General features: G+C 37.9%; 2 protein-coding genes across 2 annotated transcripts; both read right to left on the reverse strand.

Moving 5' to 3' along the window:
• Positions 1–5,204: 5,204 nt before the first annotated feature.
• Positions 5,205–8,573, reverse strand: PHYBLDRAFT_183873 (hypothetical protein; the record flags this gene model as incomplete). Its single annotated transcript, XM_018438848.1, has 13 exons — positions 5,205–5,269; positions 5,338–5,747; positions 5,800–5,875; positions 5,958–6,107; positions 6,188–6,632; positions 6,684–6,914; positions 6,988–7,108; positions 7,167–7,228; positions 7,307–7,503; positions 7,569–7,663; positions 7,762–7,960; positions 8,061–8,345; positions 8,555–8,573. The coding sequence occupies 9 exons, from the start codon at positions 8,571–8,573 to the stop codon at positions 6,468–6,470; spliced, it is 1,374 nt and encodes a 457-aa protein (XP_018284478.1). The 3' UTR covers positions 5,205–5,269; positions 5,338–5,747; positions 5,800–5,875; positions 5,958–6,107; positions 6,188–6,467.
• A 4,181-nt stretch (positions 8,574–12,754) lies between these two features.
• On the reverse strand, positions 12,755–17,172 carry PHYBLDRAFT_183874 (hypothetical protein; the record flags this gene model as incomplete). Its single annotated transcript, XM_018438849.1, has 13 exons — positions 17,067–17,172; positions 16,569–16,869; positions 15,909–16,379; positions 15,602–15,802; positions 15,336–15,464; positions 14,927–15,124; positions 14,639–14,688; positions 13,901–14,518; positions 13,522–13,794; positions 13,352–13,402; positions 13,164–13,281; positions 12,954–13,090; positions 12,755–12,857 (listed from the first exon to the last, which is right to left on the reverse strand). Exons 1-13 carry the CDS (start codon positions 17,147–17,149, stop codon positions 12,755–12,757), a joined length of 2,733 nt encoding a protein of 910 aa, XP_018284479.1. The 5' UTR covers positions 17,150–17,172.
• Positions 17,173–17,587: the final 415 nt, after the last annotated feature.

Genomic DNA, 17,587 nt, shown 5'->3' on the forward strand with positions numbered 1-17,587 from the left:
AGAACTACACATTTTTAACCATGTAAGCATATTGTACAAATATTTGTTTTTACCCATACCATGTCACTATTAGTATTGTTATCAGTGCTCAAGATAAAGTCAACCAAGTCAATGACAGATGTAGCCATTCGGGCAGGAGGAATTGTCAAGAGTAATTTACGAACCACTGCAGAAGATACTTAATATACAACGAAGAAGATCATAATGTTCTGAAACTTACGTGGCATGTGCAAGTTGTCTGTGGATTTACGCATTACCGAAAGTATCCAAATAATGCACAAAAGATTTGAATGGTTTTCAACCAACGAAAAATATTGCAAAAGTGCTCTTTCGTGTTCAACTGCCCCTTGCAACAAATAGCTTGTGTATGCTTTGTTTGATGACAGTAGTTGCTGAAGCATACCAGGATAAATAGCTGGTCGAAGCGGTATAGACTGATTAGGTGATAATGGACCGGGAATGTAGAATGATTTTACTGCATCTGGAAAGTAATGCAAAGATTCAGGAGACCACTCAATTCGGTACTCATAAAGACTGGATAGTACTCTGTGTATCTGATCTGTTTTTATATCAGCTTGTCCTCTATATACAATATTTAATGTCTTGCACAACACATAAATCGTTATCGTACCTGGTCTTGATAAGTCTACAAATAGTTGCTACCATTGTGCGAGCAAGCATTTCAGATTCACCAAACCAGATAGGTTTCTCGCGTCCGGGGTCATCTAACGATCTTAAAACTTTGACATCGACTTGCATACGCTAAATATCCAGTGGTTGATATAATTTGGTCTGCTCATGATTATTAGTGATTGCACACTTACCATAACATTGGCAGCAAGCGACTCCAAAACTTGATAGACTTGGCGATGTTCAAGATACGATATAGAATATCGAATATAATGTAACAATCCTGAAGAGATGGGTGAATATGTACAGAGTGGTTAAGAATGTTTGTGAAAATAAGAGAGAGAGAGAAACTCTTTCTCGAGAGAGTAAATGATTTGTTTTCTCTGTTAAACTAGTTTTTGTAGTAATGCAATAATAATAAAAAGGATATTTTAAGAATCGAATGAATCGATAGTTCATTAGCTGTGACATGGTGTGTAGCCATCGCATTGTTTGGTCAGGGAACGGAGCTATAGCACTAAAGGAGCTATCGCTGGTGCTCTTCATTCTGATAAGTTTGTCACATCTTCTGAGCTTGTCGAATATCTCTTTTATCATTAACTCGGCACTAATACATTATGAGTATAAGCGTGAATTTCATTATACATATTGATCTAAAGTGTTACTTACGAGCAAGGTGCACTATATAAAAGTTTGTAGACAACATCCAGTACATGTGGTGGGACGCAAGTAATTGGGAGAGTAGCATTAGCCTGATAGCGCGGACCTGAATCACTATCCAACATCATCTTATAGATGACTTGTAAAAGTCTTTGGAATTTGTTTAGCTTTATCATAAGAGCTTCATAATTCACTTACCTGTGTTTTGCATTTACACTGAGTAAATCCAACAGAGTATAACATAGGGTTCCTCCTTTAATATAGGTTGTCCCCGATCTGCCAAGTGTACTGACATCTGCCTTTGTTGGTACTAAGTAGACATATAATGTGTATGGCACAACATCTTGTCGCAGTTGACTTTCCATAGCAACTTTTGTCATTTCCTGGATATCAAGGTTAAGGAAGAGTGTAGAATCTTTTGGTACATTGCCTATTTGAACTTATATTTAGCTCCAAAGCATAAAAGAAAAATAAGAGAGATAAAGATTGTGTATTTATGAACGTACTGTGGTAATGATTGCTAAAGTAAGCCTGGATCTGATAACAAAGCCCTGCATGTAGAAGAGACGCGGCTACTTGTGGATGTCTATGCTTAATGTTGGTAATATCTTTGATATTTGCCTTTTGGTGATTGATCTTTTCAGCAAAATAATATCAGCTTTTGTTCTGTTATTATCAAAGGTTTTGTATAATATATTTAACTTACTGCACACTGCAAGGCTAAGTCTCGAAGAGAAAAGGCATCTTTTGAAAGTATTTGCTCCTCATTATAAAGTTTGACCAGCTTGTCAAATAAGCGCTCATCACCCTCGAAATCCTTTTGAATTACATTGCTAGATACTTTCTCAATATCTATTCACCAGAACGTATGTATATAAATCATCAGAGGCTTATTAAAATATATTCAGTGTAGTACTTACAAAATAATTGTAGTAATAACCACACAAGCCCATTATCTTTGGTCAAATGAGACTTTTCCCCAGGAGGATATGGCTCTCCATCAGGCTTATACACCAAGGCATAGAAATCCTGCAGAATATCCTCATAGGAAAAGAAACTACAGAAATTAATTAAGCATCGGATTTGTTGGGATATATACTATCTTACTCTGCTGCAACGAAGCTATAAAGCTGGTCGGCTGTCTCTGTCATTAGTTCCCACAAATCCATGTTTGAAGGAATCAGCATCTTTATATCTTCGCCCCTCACAGATGCTGTTGCAGGATTAAACGGTTCTTGGTCAATCTCGTTTGCTAATGTATTTATGCGGGAAATTAGCTTTAAATTAGTCCATTTATGACAAAATTAATCCCTACCTGGTCTCTTTTCATGACGACTGTGGTGTTGAATACATCTTATAACATCTCTGACCTTGGTAACCATAGCTTTTCGTATCTGGGTTGTGTCTAAGCCGGACTGAGTGAGGGACATGACCAATTGACGGAACTCATCCATAGACGCACGTTGGAAAAGCATATCTCGAAAATGGGTCTCAATGTTTGTTGAATTTCCTTCTTTTACAAACTCAATCTAATGAATATAATCTTAGCCCTTTTAACATTTTTTACTTCTAACTAAATCTTTATAATGTACCAAATCCCCTTCAAACATATGATAACTGGTTCTAGTTGTCAAGTCATTGTATTCGTGTCTTCTGCTCATTTGAGATATAAGTGGCCAAGAGGCATCTAATTACAAATTAAAATATCATCGAGATGTTTGCCTGCGTGAGCGTTTGTGTTTTTGATTTTTTTTTCATACATATACTCTTTATATCGCATATACACTAACCTGGTGGCATCATTAAGAAAGCCAAATGTCTTCTTCTCTTTCCAAGCTCATTGACAAACTTTTCCATCGTCCAATGAATACTTTGAGCAAACGTTCCCCGAAGAAAATGACCATAAATATCAGGCAACTATATTGTACAATTTTTTTTTGTTTTTTTTATATTTCATTATTAGTAAACTTTGTATAACTTCTAGACATCTAAAACTACTTACAGCCACGATTATGTCGTAATGTGACACCACACCTGCTCCATCATCTTTAGGTCCAAGCAAAAATAGGTTGATTAATTCCTTTCCCTTGTTGAGACAATTGACCTGTGAAGTTGTCAAATCAGCAGGTAGGGTGTTTATCTCTCTCAAAATATGTTTAATGATGTTGATTGCCATTAAGGTTGGTATTCTTTCAAGCAGCCGGTGGTCCTGCTGAATAGAGCTTGCCATATAATGCAATGTCATGAGCCATACGTTGTGATTTGCTATTGCGGGTTGCGGGGCTGCGGAAGCCGGGACTGCATTTAAAAAATGGCCATACAATTCTGGGAACTAGTGACAATTAGTTTAAATTTGCTTAAATTTAATGTACTTACAGAATATATAACGTCAAAGTAGGACACTACACCCTGGCTGCCAAATCCTTGCCCTGGAATGCTTTCGGAGTTCTTCAAATCCGAACCCTCAGTGTCGGTTGTAGGGCGTAATAAGAAAAAGTCAAGGATCTTCTTTCCTGTTTGGAAGCACTGGATTTGAAGAGAAGACATATCTGTGGCCTGTAGTCGAGTAAGCTCGAGAAGGATGTGCTTAATTATGCTAAGAGTGACTGGAGTTGTGACTCCCGCCTGATGAATAGCTTGGGGTGTGTTGCTTCGTAGGCATGATAGCATAAAATGGATAGTCACGATCCAAGTTGACATTGGAGAAGAGTTTTGTGCTGACGCAGGGCGTAAAGAAAGCGTCTGGGTGAGGTCTTCAAAAAGGAGTCCAAGAGGAAAGGTTTGAGATGCGGAATTCTGTGCTGTGATAGAAGGTGTATTGTGTGTGTTCAATGAGGTTGGATTTGCAGGAATTGGTGTGAGTAAAAGGAGGTGATGAAGAAAGGTCATCAATCGTGTCGTCTTTACAAGTGTAAGAGGAGGTTCTCGATACTTTAGCAAGATCGCTTTGAGTTGGTCAGCCTGTATCCAATGTCAGTTCCCCAGTTTTTTATTTTCTTTTGTTCTCCCTCCCTATCTTTCTACTTTTTTATTTTATTTTATTTTATATTTGTTATGTCGTAATTGTATCTTACAATTCCTCCAGGCTGGCATGTACGCACAAATTCTAGTGCAAGTGCATTGTAATTGATGCGTGTGGTTGATGGAGGAAAAGGGATGACTGAATTATCGTAAACGAGTGTAAGATCAGAATTTGCGTCGGATATAGGATGTAACAAGTCTAATCGTCGACGTTTTGGTGGTTTCCCGCTAAAAAGACTACAAAACAATCATAAGTATTTATATGGGTAAATGTCTAAGGAATAGCTTACCCGTAGTAAGCGCGATTGCTCGCTTCCAAGGGTTGAGACTCCTATCGCAAGGTAGTTAGTAGAAGAAAGTAAGGCAATATGAGCTTACAGAAACATGTGTGTCTTGAGTATCCACAAATAAACGGGCAATGACATTTCTTAAGGATTCCATTGTTCTTCAAAAAAAAAAGAGAAAAAGAAAGAGAAAGAAATAAGGAAGGTTTTGCTGAGTTAGTCTTGATAGAACACAACTAAAGTGGATTTAAGCTGTTTGTTGAGCGTCTTCTTGACTGAGCGCGGAGTTCAACCTAGGATTTTGCCGTCTTTGCCTTTCTTCGCCGCAAAATCGGTTCGACGTCATCAGAAAGGCTTGCTTTAAGTTGGAGTTGGCAGAGCGATCTGTTCGTCCATCTTTCTGTTATGCGATCTCGATCTCCATCACCCCGTCGATCATCGGCACGCTCTCCGTCACCCTACACACGGAGACAAATGCTCCATCGTCGATCTCCTTCTCCACGACAAGGAGGTAGAGATGACCGACAACGTTCTGGGCGTAGAAGTCCAAGTTATTCGCGACGAAGACGCACACCATCCCCAAGACGTGAACGCCAATTTTACCATAATGATCAAGATTCTGGAGAAACAATTGATGGAGTTGTCCGAGAGTCAGGAGAGACGTTTTTTGAATAGTACGTCAGTATATATATATAAGACCTAGTCATTTTACACCCTTGTATATCTCACACTTGTTGTGTAGTCGCAAACGTGTTAGAGAAGAGAATCCAGCGACAATTTGGGCTACTTCTCCTGACATCCGTCGACGATCCTTAACACCGGATGATTCCCGCAGTCATAAAAAACGTAGATCGGCTCGTTCCGAATCAGATAGCGATGATTCCGGAACCGATGATTCAGATGACAGTGAACGACACAAACGACGAAAACATAAAAGTCACAAGTCTAGCAAGAAGAAGCATTCATCGAAAAAGTCTAGTCATAAATCAAAAAAGAGACACAGAAGATCCGAGACACCAGAAGATGAAAGTGATGTTGAGGACAAGCGAGAAAGGGATATTGTGCGCACAAAACAACCAGAGGATATTCCTATTCTCGAAGTAGATGAATCACAATTGGATGCAGTAGAAGATTTATGGGTTGAGAAGCAAGGTATGTCCGATGCGGATAAGGGGTCTGTGGAGATGTTAAATCCCATGTTTAGTGGATCTACCCGATGATTTGGCACCGGTTGGTCCTGTGCCATTACCCAAGGATGATGATATTCGAAATGAAAGAGAGTAAGTCGAGTGAAGATATACACACACATATAAATTGGTAATGATATTGGTATTGATATATGTGCTAATTAACTGTGAGTAGATATGGTGGTGCGTTGCTTCCTGGTGAGGGTTCTGCTATGGCTGCATATGTTCAGCAAGGAAAACGTATTCCACGTCGTGGTGAAATTGGTCTTTCTGGCGACCAGATTTCAGATTACGAAAAGGCCGGTTATGTTATGAGTGGTAGCAGGTAAGCAATTTCACACACTTGCACTTACACATACATAAATACATTAAACTGGGTTAATTTCTAACTGAAATGACGCCTAGACATCAACGTATGAATGCCGTCCGTCTCCGAAAGGAAAACCAGGTCATTTCAGCGGAAGAAAAGAGACTTCTCCTTCAGCACGCACAAGAACAAAAGGTTAAACGTGAAAATGAGATTATTTCTGGCTTCAGAGAAATCCTTGGCGATAAATTTAAAAAGGAAGAAGAGTAATGAAAGTGTATATTTATACCTCTCCCTCTCTCTGTCTCTTTCTCTTTCTCTCTCTTTGTTTTTCTTTATTTTTTTTATCGTTTTTAATACTATCAATAAACATAAACTCTACTGGCACTTTGCTTCAACAATGGAAGGACCAACTTCTTCATACTCCTTCTTGGAAATCCACAGCTGATGGAATGTACCGAGTGATGCTAAGATAGATCCTCCCAACCAGCTACTACACTTACGCTCAGTTTGGTTACCAGCAGCATGAATTTTGATTTTGCTCTACAAAAAAAATGTGTTAGATAAAATGAGTTTTCAGTGGGAAGGACTTACGCTTGGTGCCATAATAGGGAGCTCATAGTTGAGACGCTCGTTGAATCCGGGGAAAAGTGTGTTTCCTCCAGTCACAACAACGTTGTTAAATAACAATGGGCGAAGATCAACATCACAACTGAATATACTATTCATAACCATTTGGTGCATTCCAAGACTGCTATCAATCTGTTGCTTAGATAGACCCACTGAGGGGATCTCGGCCTGAGGATTTGTCTCAGCTTGGGGAGGCTTTAAAAGAATTGTTATTAGATTTTCCACAAATCATTAATAATGATAATAATATCAAAAAATAGTACTTTACCACATTGATAAAATCTCTAGGTTGATACAATATTTCAGGAAGTTTGTAACGTTCCATACCAAACGAGTTATTGTAGCCATCTGGAAACTCGAAGGGCTTTTGTGGCCTTGAGGCAATGATGCTACACACACACACACACATACTAAGTTACATAATGCACATCAAGTATTTATCCTTACCCTTCATCATATGCCATTTCGGACACCTGGCAGACACTCTCCTTGTATTCCAAAATTACTCTCTAAAGAAAAAAATAGTTGATCGTCAGTATTTTATTACTATTGTTATTATTAAGCTTGGTTATTTTTGGATTATTTACCGACGTCTGATAATCATTATAACTCTCTGTTGTGTTGGGACGGTCACGAAGCTCAACCTGAGGAGGTTGACCACTTTCAACAGGCCGTTTGCTTGCAATTTTGTATTGTGGTGTCACTTGGACATTCAAATCGTTCTTTAGTTGGTCAAGGATCTGCTTAGTCAATAGATCACCACCAATTGGTTGTCTCAAGATGCCTGATTACCCCAATATTTATTATTAATGCGGTTCACACTTTTTATACACATATATTCTGACTTACCCTTTTTCAGAACATAGCCATCATATACTGGAACAGCACTAGTCATGCTTCCTCCAGAATCAAGTACCAATGCTGTTGCTCTTCCTACAGAGAAACTATATACGTGCATATGTATATAAGTTTTGTCTACAGCTCTTCTTTCTTTCCTCTTTTCTTCTTCTTATTTTATATCCATAATAAAGTCTCCACTTACGCTGTCATAACAGCATCCTTGGCCAAATAGAAAGCAGGAAATTCAAACTTCTCAAAGGCTAACTCTACCATCTTTTCGCGCTTTTCTGGAGTATTCCATGCTGGTTCGGTACAGAGAAGAGGATGTTCTGTAGGATCGATACGCAACATTGTGCGGAATGCTGTGTTCCAGATCTGCTCCATGGCATCCCAATCATTGACTATAGAGCTATTTGCCTTAATTAATCTGTCCCAAAGTCCTGGAGATCCGAAGCAAAGAAAGAGAAGAAGAAGAAGAAAACTTCAAGTGGTTTGACTTACCTAATCCTTCATGCATTGGGTTCTTTATTTCCATGTTTGGTCTCCATGTGTTGATCATTGAATCTCCAATAAAGTATCTTTTTTTAACTCTAACGTCGTTCTCCTCAGTCTGTTCACCCATTGTAACATCCCCATCCACGCCTGATTTTGTAGCAACGTAGTCCGTGTCTGGCTCCTCAAGGTAGCCATACGAGGTAGGGAAAACAGCTTTAGGAGTGTCTTCGCCAGCATATCCTGCGCGTGTTGATGTCGAACCAACGTCAAGCACAAGCGCGTTTACTTCATCTAATCCATTCGTCACAATCAGCCATTATTGTGTATGTATATATGTCTGTATGTCTGTCTTTCTGTCTGTCTGTGTCTGTATTTTTTTATTTTACTTTTTTTTGTCTTTTTTTGTTTCTTCTTTTGCTCTCTTTCTCTATGTCTCTCTGTCTCTCTGTCTCATGAAAGCCGAGTAACTGAGGTTATCTCGGGCATTGAAGATCATTTACCTCCTCCGTAGGTCACCATGGCTGAAGGTTTGAGAGAAATGAAGTTGTGTGCCTGATCATGGTTTATGCCTTTAAAATAGTCACGGGTATGACGTTGATAGAATGATTTGCAAGACGATGTTTTGTTAACTTTATGGAACTCACGGAGTTAGAAACCCAAGGAAATAAAAGGCAAAATCTGTAATAATCTTAAGCAGTGAAAAATGTAAACAGTATCGTAACTCATTTTATTTTTTTTTGGAAATAAAAAATGGGATCCTCCAATGAAATGTATTTATTTTAACTCCGAAATTTCCAAATATGGTAGTAGCGAGTTGATTAAACTGAAAGTCAAGTTGAGAATACTATTGATTCTGCTGGAACTTTCTAGTATTATCAACTCGCGAGTTGAAATTACTGGTTTGCCCACAGTTTGATTAACTTTTAAAATTAAATTTTTCTTTTTCTTTCAAAAACTTATTTATTATGTCGCCCTTGCCTACTAATATCACTGCTTTTAAGAGACGCTTTGTTAACGAGCGTGATTTGGAAGAACTAGAGCATTTAATTGAGCAACAAGAAGCTGAGATTTCTAGCGGAATTCAAGTATAAACAAAACAGACAATAGATTATATGCAAAAAAATGCACACCAATATTAACAATATATCTTTATAGCCTACTAGTATTGCTGCAATTTCTGAAGAGGTGCCTAAGAAAGCTCGTAGGGGTCGACCATCGAAAAGGATTATGCTGGTTGAAAATTCAACAGCTGAATCGTCCAGTTCAGCCAATTTGTCTACTTCTGTTGGCTCAAATGCCTTTGTTGCTCTTCAAAGTAGCTCGTCAATCAATGTGTCTGAGTTTGAGCTTGCACTTAAGGCTTTGCCAATGAAAGTACGTGCCAGCACTGCCGCAATTTACAGAATGCCCTTAGAACATTGGAAGGTATGTCTCAACTCAATAGAATAAGAATCTATATTGTATTGATTGTATTCATTTTTTAATGTTGCTTAAATTGAAGGACTTTTGCGGGAAAAAACCGACACAGATATCCTGTTGATTTTCAGTATCCATACACTGTTGGGCCCACTGAATTTGTTATTGCTTTCTTCAAAGAATTTGTTTTCAAGCGAACGTATATGAAAAGTGTTTCAGTAGAGACTGATGTTAGAACACAAATTGGCTTAAGAACAGAAGATAACGAAGAAAGACAATTGACTTTGCTCCAAAGTAATACAAAATTGCATGAAATACATAAAAAAAAATCCGTCAATTATACTTAATCATCAACCCATTTTTATAGTTGCTGAGAATGCTCCTTCTAACAAGAACGGTAGTAAGAAAGTTATCGAAGTTCCTTTAGGTATTGAATTTGTCAATCAATACAAGAAAGTCTTGATGTTCTTGCACGAATTCCAGTCCGAGCGCCGAGAAGTTGGATGGCCGTCTCCAAAGAAGACTAAAGAAGTGATCGAATTGATCAAGAAGTATGAACACGACCTTGTTTACGACCAAGTACAAACAAACGTAGATAGAGCAGCCCATTGTGTGATTCGGGACTCTTATAAGTCTGGCGAACTTATAAGAATCCTGAAGAGCCTTTGGACTTCTGACAGCGAATCAGGCTTGCGCGAGATGTTTTCTATCTCTTCCCGCCACCATATGCTACTTAGGGATCAGGATTTGAGAAATTTAAACTTTGCGGATTGCTTTTGCACGATCATTCCAAAGAAACAGTACAAAGGAATGCAACAGGCTCTTGCTTTGGTTTTTAGTCTAGACAAGGGCAAGACTCTGAAGGAAGGAGAAGTCAAATTTGCATGTGCCATGCGCCATGAAAACGTATTCAGATGTCCTTTTGGTGCATTTGCCTTTTTTATGTTCAGTTTGCTTCAAGTAGGTTGGCCAGCTAAAAAAAGGGACTTTTTTAAAATAATTTCTAACTTTCTTGATAAAAATTATAGACCAGTGGTGACTTCTTGAACGAAGACAGATGGCAGAACTGGAAGGTATTGCGTGGACGTACCAGCCCTGAGAAGAGTTTAACTGGCGCTTCTCAATGGAAAACTCCAAAAAAGGCACTTGCAGATGAAGAGATATACACCACACGAGTAACGCACGGTGGCCGTCATGCTGGGTCAATGGAATCTGAGGGCTTAGGGATACCTTTTGATCTGATCAAGCGAGGAGGATGGAAGGATCGACTTGGTCGTTTGGAGACCCATTACTTGGGTAAACTCCCATCTCCTTTTGCCAGAGGTATGGCTGGCTTTTGGGAAAAGCCTTTCTCACTAGCAAGAAATGGCGTGTCACCGCCAATGGAATTACAAAAGATGGTATTTCCTTGGATCGAAGACTATTTCGGTGTCGGTAATGCAGAGTGGGTAGCTGTCTGTGAGAAGGAGATGAATGAAGTCGATGAGAACGAGGATGAGGATGAAAACATCATAAATTTGGAGATAGATGAAGAAGCAGATTCCGTAGAATTCGTGGAGGAAGATGGAAGATTGCAGTCGAAAGAAAAAAAGAGAAAAGGAAAGCAAAGAGCAACTCAAAGCAGTATCAATACAGCAAAGCGCGGATTTTTACGACTCCTGATACGATGCAGAAGAATAATCTTACAAGATGCAGCCATTTACTTGTACTTGAACAAAGAAAACAAGCACATCAACACAAGAAACCTTCCGTTCTCAAGTAACAGCTTCAGAATATTCCAAGAGGATATTGTAGCTGCCATTACCAGCCCTTCCATTGGTAGACTAGAAGAGTATGAAAGCCTTGTTCCTAACATTGTCGATACGAACAAAGAGGTAGCCAACAGAGTGACAGAAGTAAATCATCGGATCATACGATTGCAGCAACAACAAGACAGCCGATTTGAGAAAAATGAAAACTCTTTCAACAACTTCATTGAACAAAGTAACCAGCAGAATTGGCTTCTGATGAACACGACACAGCAACTGGCTAAGGACATAAAAATCCTCATGATCCAGCAACAGTGTTTAAATTCACAAATGCAATTACTCATGGCTACCAACAATGCTTCTCAAAGCGTAAATACCAACGCCAGCTTGTCTCAACTGCCTATCTTTCCTGTTCTTTCTACTACTCATTCAACGTCGCCTTTTCCTTTCTCTACCTCTGCTCCTTTTACTCCTCCACCTACTCAGCAACCATTTGCTATAAGTGCCGCCCCACCTTCACTCAATTCAAATAGACACCCCATTGTTTTGTCGAAGCCCAAAGCTAAGAAAAAGGCTAGATGGGTTAGCTACGAGCCTAACAATTAAAAATACTCTTTTTTAAAAGCCGTGATATATACACTACCATATATCTGTTACTCATTATTCTTATCTGTTACTATTCTTTATCATATTATCTATTCACCTTATTCTTTATCAGCTACAATACATTTTAATAAAAAATTAAATATATATATTTACACAATTATGCATTTCGTATGAGTCATTTTAAAAGATGTTGAAGTAAGAAAGACAATATAAAATAAATAGAGTTGATGAATAAAGTATCATATAAACCATGTAGTAGTATAAGGTAAACATACTTTACCTCTGGCGTCTGATATGACACTCAAGATTCGCATTTTAAGAAGACTTTCATGGGTAAAAAACCCGATTTTTTTCCCAGTATGAGATTTCAGTATTGACATATTTTTCTCCTAAAAAGGAAAAACTGCTATTTTAAGTAATTTTTCAACTGCCTGGGCCTATAGGTCAGAGAATTTTTTCATTGGCTGTCCATATTAGGATCAGTTTAGTTTTTATACCGTTACAGTAAATAATTGTCTAAAAAAAATTGGTTAAATCATTTTTGTAAACAAAACAAAGGATATATAAATTCAGTGCTTCACTATAACATTCGAGCAATAAAAAGATGGAACTTCAGGTTTAAATAAACCGCTGTGGATGCTCCAAGTCGTCCCATTTAAATATGTCTTTTGGTGTGACTTGAATATTCTAATTACACAAACCACTGTGGATTCTCTATTAAATATGATATTCAAATACACACATACATATATTTCTTGCCCATTTGAGCGCTGTTTTTTCTTTGTTTATTCTTAGACTATGTACACATGAAACAGAAGAAGTATGAGAAAAAAGGATGTATGCACGAACAAAGAAAAAGAATGGACAAGAATATAACTAGAATGAATATAAAAAAAAAGAGAGAAAGAAAAGAAAAGAAAAAGAGATATATCAATGTGCACCCTGAGACACAAATGGGCCAAGAACATCCCATACTTTACTACCATATGTACTGCATACATTTACAAGAAGTGGAATATCATTTCCATGCACCCTATGAAATATATATACATGATATATAACATCATTAGTTATGATTATTCTCAAGAAGATCCTATTTCAATATTTAATCAAATCCTAAGTTTCTTACCCAATATCAGCCGCCAGTGCATTTGGATCTTCAAGGTGATCCAAGGCACCTGTCTCAATACATTCATAAACTCGCTCTTGTAAAAGTGTACTTCTAAAATAGATGAGCTGAAGACCATCTTCGAATAACTCCACAAGCTACACAAACATACACACAAGAACAGGGAAAATTAGATTACTATTGTTTTTTAAGAAGAAAAGTATATATTACCTCATCTGGGGATAATCCTGCGTCATTCTTTTGCTTAACTTCTGCCAAGAGGTCAAAAACAAGGTTGGACAGACGTACGTTTTGCCAGCCATTTGAGATAACTTCAGCTGTTCCGTTACTGTAAAATCATTAAAAATAAATATATATATATACATATAATTGTAAGCCGTTTGGATAATATGGCTTACATATGATGCTCGTCTAATTCAGATAATTGTTGATGTAATACTCGGCAACGTCTACATAGAATGTTTAATTATTAGTATTATGTTGGTGAGTATAATCATACACACATATGCATACATTATATAATGTAATATATTCTAATTAACAGAGAAAAACGTTTATATATACTCACAATAAACTTGTGTCAATTACAAGACAGGCAGATTCGGATACAGAGTCTGATAATGAGAACTGTTGTAGTGTCATCTTCATATCTTGTTCTAATTGAGTATCGGATAAAGTATTCGGCATGCCCATAAGAACAAAATCGGATTTATATCCTTCGCAATAGGATGCCATAAGAGAACGACCGTAAGATTTGGCGTACAACCGATCTGCAGGATCAGTTGGAATACCGTTATCCTTTACTTGTGTAATATCAGGTTCCATGTGAAAAATTGAAGATCTGCGAGTAGAATACAATAGTGTATAAGAATAAGATATATATATATATATATAATCCGAATATTTTGTGTATAATAAAAACTTGCCTTGGCATCTCTACTGGGTACACTCCAGAAGGAGATATAACAGGTTTATCAAAGTATTTGGTTTTTTCTTCGGTTATGGGTTTTTGGGTATCTGTGCCTGTGCCTGTGTCTGTGTCTGTATTTGACGAAACTTTGTTCTGACTACCGTCCGCCTGTTGCTGTTGCTGTTGTTGCTGTTGAGGCTGCTGTTTGGCCCATGATTTTTCTGTGTTTTTGGTTCCATTGAACACGTCAGTAGAAGAGGGCCATTGTGATGTGTACATATTTGGGGTTGTGCTGAGCGACGTTGAGTTTGAGTTTGTTGTGATTGACTCTGGGGATTCTGTCGGGTATGTCTGTAGATCGGGTCTCTGCTGGGTCTTTGGGATCGCAATTGACTCCAAGTCAGTAGATGACCCGATCAGTTGACGAACAATTTTGTCCTCCAGCTTTAGCGCAAAACTTTCATCGCCTCCTCTTTCGCAGCCAAACAGATCAACTGTCTCTGGATCAAGCAAGGATTCAAAGTTTTCGTATACCTCATTGCATCGTATAAGATAGCTAAGGATGTACAATATACGTCGAACAGTACTGGCTTTCTGGCCAATGACTATTGTTCTTGTTATTCGAGAAGGTGTTCCAACGTAACCATACATATCACTATTAAAAATCAAAATCAAAATTAAACCAGACATATGTATATATAAAGAAAAGATAAATTGTTATAAAATAGCTAATGGATCCCAAAAATAAATACGGAGAACTATAAAAGGCTCGTACCTCAATTGAGCCCACAGAGGGTCATAATTTCCGTGATGACAACCAATATTCTACACAGACACACAGGCAATAATGTTATTATTTTGATATCTAGGTTGAACTAATACTAATAACGTTTTATTGTATTTATTTTTTCTTTCTTTATTCATGCGAATTGATGCAATAGGATGTGATGTAACGTGACGTGACGTGACGTGATAAGGTTTGATGTGATATGATGTGATATGATGTGATGCGATGAAATATTTTATTTTATATATTATATTATACTGTGTGGGATTGACTTACAACTTCATTTTCTGGTGGAGCAACTGTATTGACCCAAGACAAATGGTAAGCAAGAACGGCTGTAATCATGGTGGATACAAGATAATTGTGGGCCCTGTTGTCAAACTCGGTGATCAAATGGACCAACTCTTTGATCAGACTCTTGCTGTAATCTGATTTGCGTTGAGGAAATGTCGACATGTTCAACCACAGGGGTTCCTAACAACAATTCATGCAAGGGGAGGGAACGTTGGCCAGACTGCCTCCAACCCTTGAAATATATATATATATATATATATATATATATACATGCATACACACGTATGTATATATGTATATCCATACACACACACTCACATACACATATCTATATATCTATATATATACTTGTGTGTGTGTACGTATGTTTACATGTGGTAATTAAGTTTACCTGAATGCGTGGTGTTCCATACAGCTCGTAAAACGCATTCTTGAATTGATGGACAGCTTCTATCATAATGTGTTCATTTTGGAATATATTTGGGCTCAAATGGGACGGATTTGTCTTGGTTTTCCTTAGCTTGGCAAGGTCAATTTTATTGTATTGTATTATATTATATTTCATTGCAAAATGTGTGTGCGTGTTTTTTTTTGAATTTTTGATTTGTTATTGTGCCATTTCATTTTACATATAAAAAGAAGAAAATATTGGCTTACCGGTACCTGAGAAGTCGGAGGAATATGTGTACGAAAATGACTACAGAGTACTCTAAAGGCTTCTGTCTGCAATTGATGCATTCTGTTTTCTATCAGGGCAAAGTGGGAGAATACAAAATCATACAATGTCTTGTTCTTGTCTTCCAAGGTGATAACGATAGCAAGTGCGTACTTGACTGATCGAGAGGCATGTCGTACGGGCTGTACATATATATTAAGAAAAATAAGGGGGGTTTGGGAAGAGATTGGTAGGGGTTAAATGTGAAATGGTAATTATCATTAGAATAACAATTATTTTTCAACTCACCACAGATAATCGAGTGCTTGGGAGAGGCATTGGACGAAAGGTACCGTTTTCTAAAGTAGTCTGACTGAATCGTCGAGATCGCTTTGAACAGAATGATCGCCTTGAGTGAGTCCGGAGTCCCAAAATTGGAGGGTAAATGGATGCGGAGTAGCGACTTTCGTCGTCACTCGATTGCTCAGATGTCGTATCTTCCATGGATACAGATTGCATTGACATTGCAGACACAGAGCGTTTGGTCTCGTCTCCATAAAACCCACTTCTAGAAGAAGCGGTAGATCTGTCACTGTTAATAGAAGAAAACGACGTCCGCCTTCCTCCCTCTGAGTCACGTGGATGGAGTGTGAACAGTTTTGATAGTACAATCTGTGGATCCTTGTCTCGTTTGTAGTGGACTTTGGTATTCATCCCTTTGTAAGCTAATGGTGCTGTACCAAATATCATGTCTCCAATTAGATCTAGCCGACGATTTGCCTAAAAATAGAGGTGTACATATATAAAGATATATAGAAGGATGGGGGCGAAAGGGTCGAGTTTTTAGAGTTGAAACAATTGCGATTTTAGATGTTTCGTTTCGTTTCGTTTCGTTTTTTTTTAAAAGTAACAAAATTATTTCTTTTTCTTTTTTTTCTTCTTAAATCTTTTTAAAAAAATTCTTCTTACTTGACGTTGCTGGTGTGATGAACCTTGGTCATGCATCGACAATGAGGGTGTTGCACGTAAACTGTGTGGTTTAAATTCTTGTCTTCTCCCTATCAATGAGTCCATTTCTAGATTTACTCGCCCTGTCAATGCTTGAAGTTGATTGCCATTCCAGGAACGGGCCATTTCTGTTGGTGTTCGGGCATCTTGTGCTAGAATAGCTGGTAGGTCCGAGTCGTAGAGAACTGTTTTGTTTGAATCGCCTGCATCTTGGCAGAATAAGATCCGGATGTGTCCTTCCTTCAGGGGTATCGGAGACCATCTTTTTATTATTATTATTAATATGATTGTTATTAAAAGAAAGTGACAGAGAGATAAAAAGAGAGAGAGATAGTATAGTTAATGAGGGAAGGTAGAGGTCTAGTTAGAGATTACGAATGGCAACAACAAAGAAAAGCGATAATAGTAATAAAAAATAATGAAGAGAAAAAAAAAGGAATACACTGTGGATTGTCTTACGGTTCGGATTCTAAAAGAGACTGCGTATAAATATCATCGTTGTCTCTAGAGGCTGCTTTGCTGCGAAAGAGTCTTTGGAGCATCCTCCCTTTCCCCCTTTGACTCGCGGAATCAGGAAGGAGGTGAGACTCAAGCAAGAAAAAAAAGGGTCGACTAAAGAAGGGTTGACAACCCATGTGTCGCATCCCAGTCACATGATAAACACCCCACACACAGACACACACACACACAGACACGCACACCACACACACATCACACACCACACTTTTTTTTTTCTTTTGGATGAGTACGGAGTTGAAAAAGAAAGGCTTGTTTTTTATTTTCTTTTTTGTTTCTATGGTGATTTCTTTTTTATTTTTTATTTATTTATACTTGAATTACTTTGATGTTGCTATAGTGACCACACAATACTATCAAAAGTAGGTGATAGTAATATTAGGATAGTCATGATATAGCCTTCAATTTGTAATCATAGGCATATGAATGTATTGTGTTCGGACCGTCAGGCGCCGACCGTTAAA

This window comes from Phycomyces blakesleeanus (assembly GCF_001638985.1).
Source record: "Phycomyces blakesleeanus NRRL 1555(-) unplaced genomic scaffold PHYBLscaffold_36, whole genome shotgun sequence".
Taxonomy (NCBI): Eukaryota; Fungi; Mucoromycota; class Mucoromycetes; order Mucorales; family Phycomycetaceae; genus Phycomyces; species Phycomyces blakesleeanus.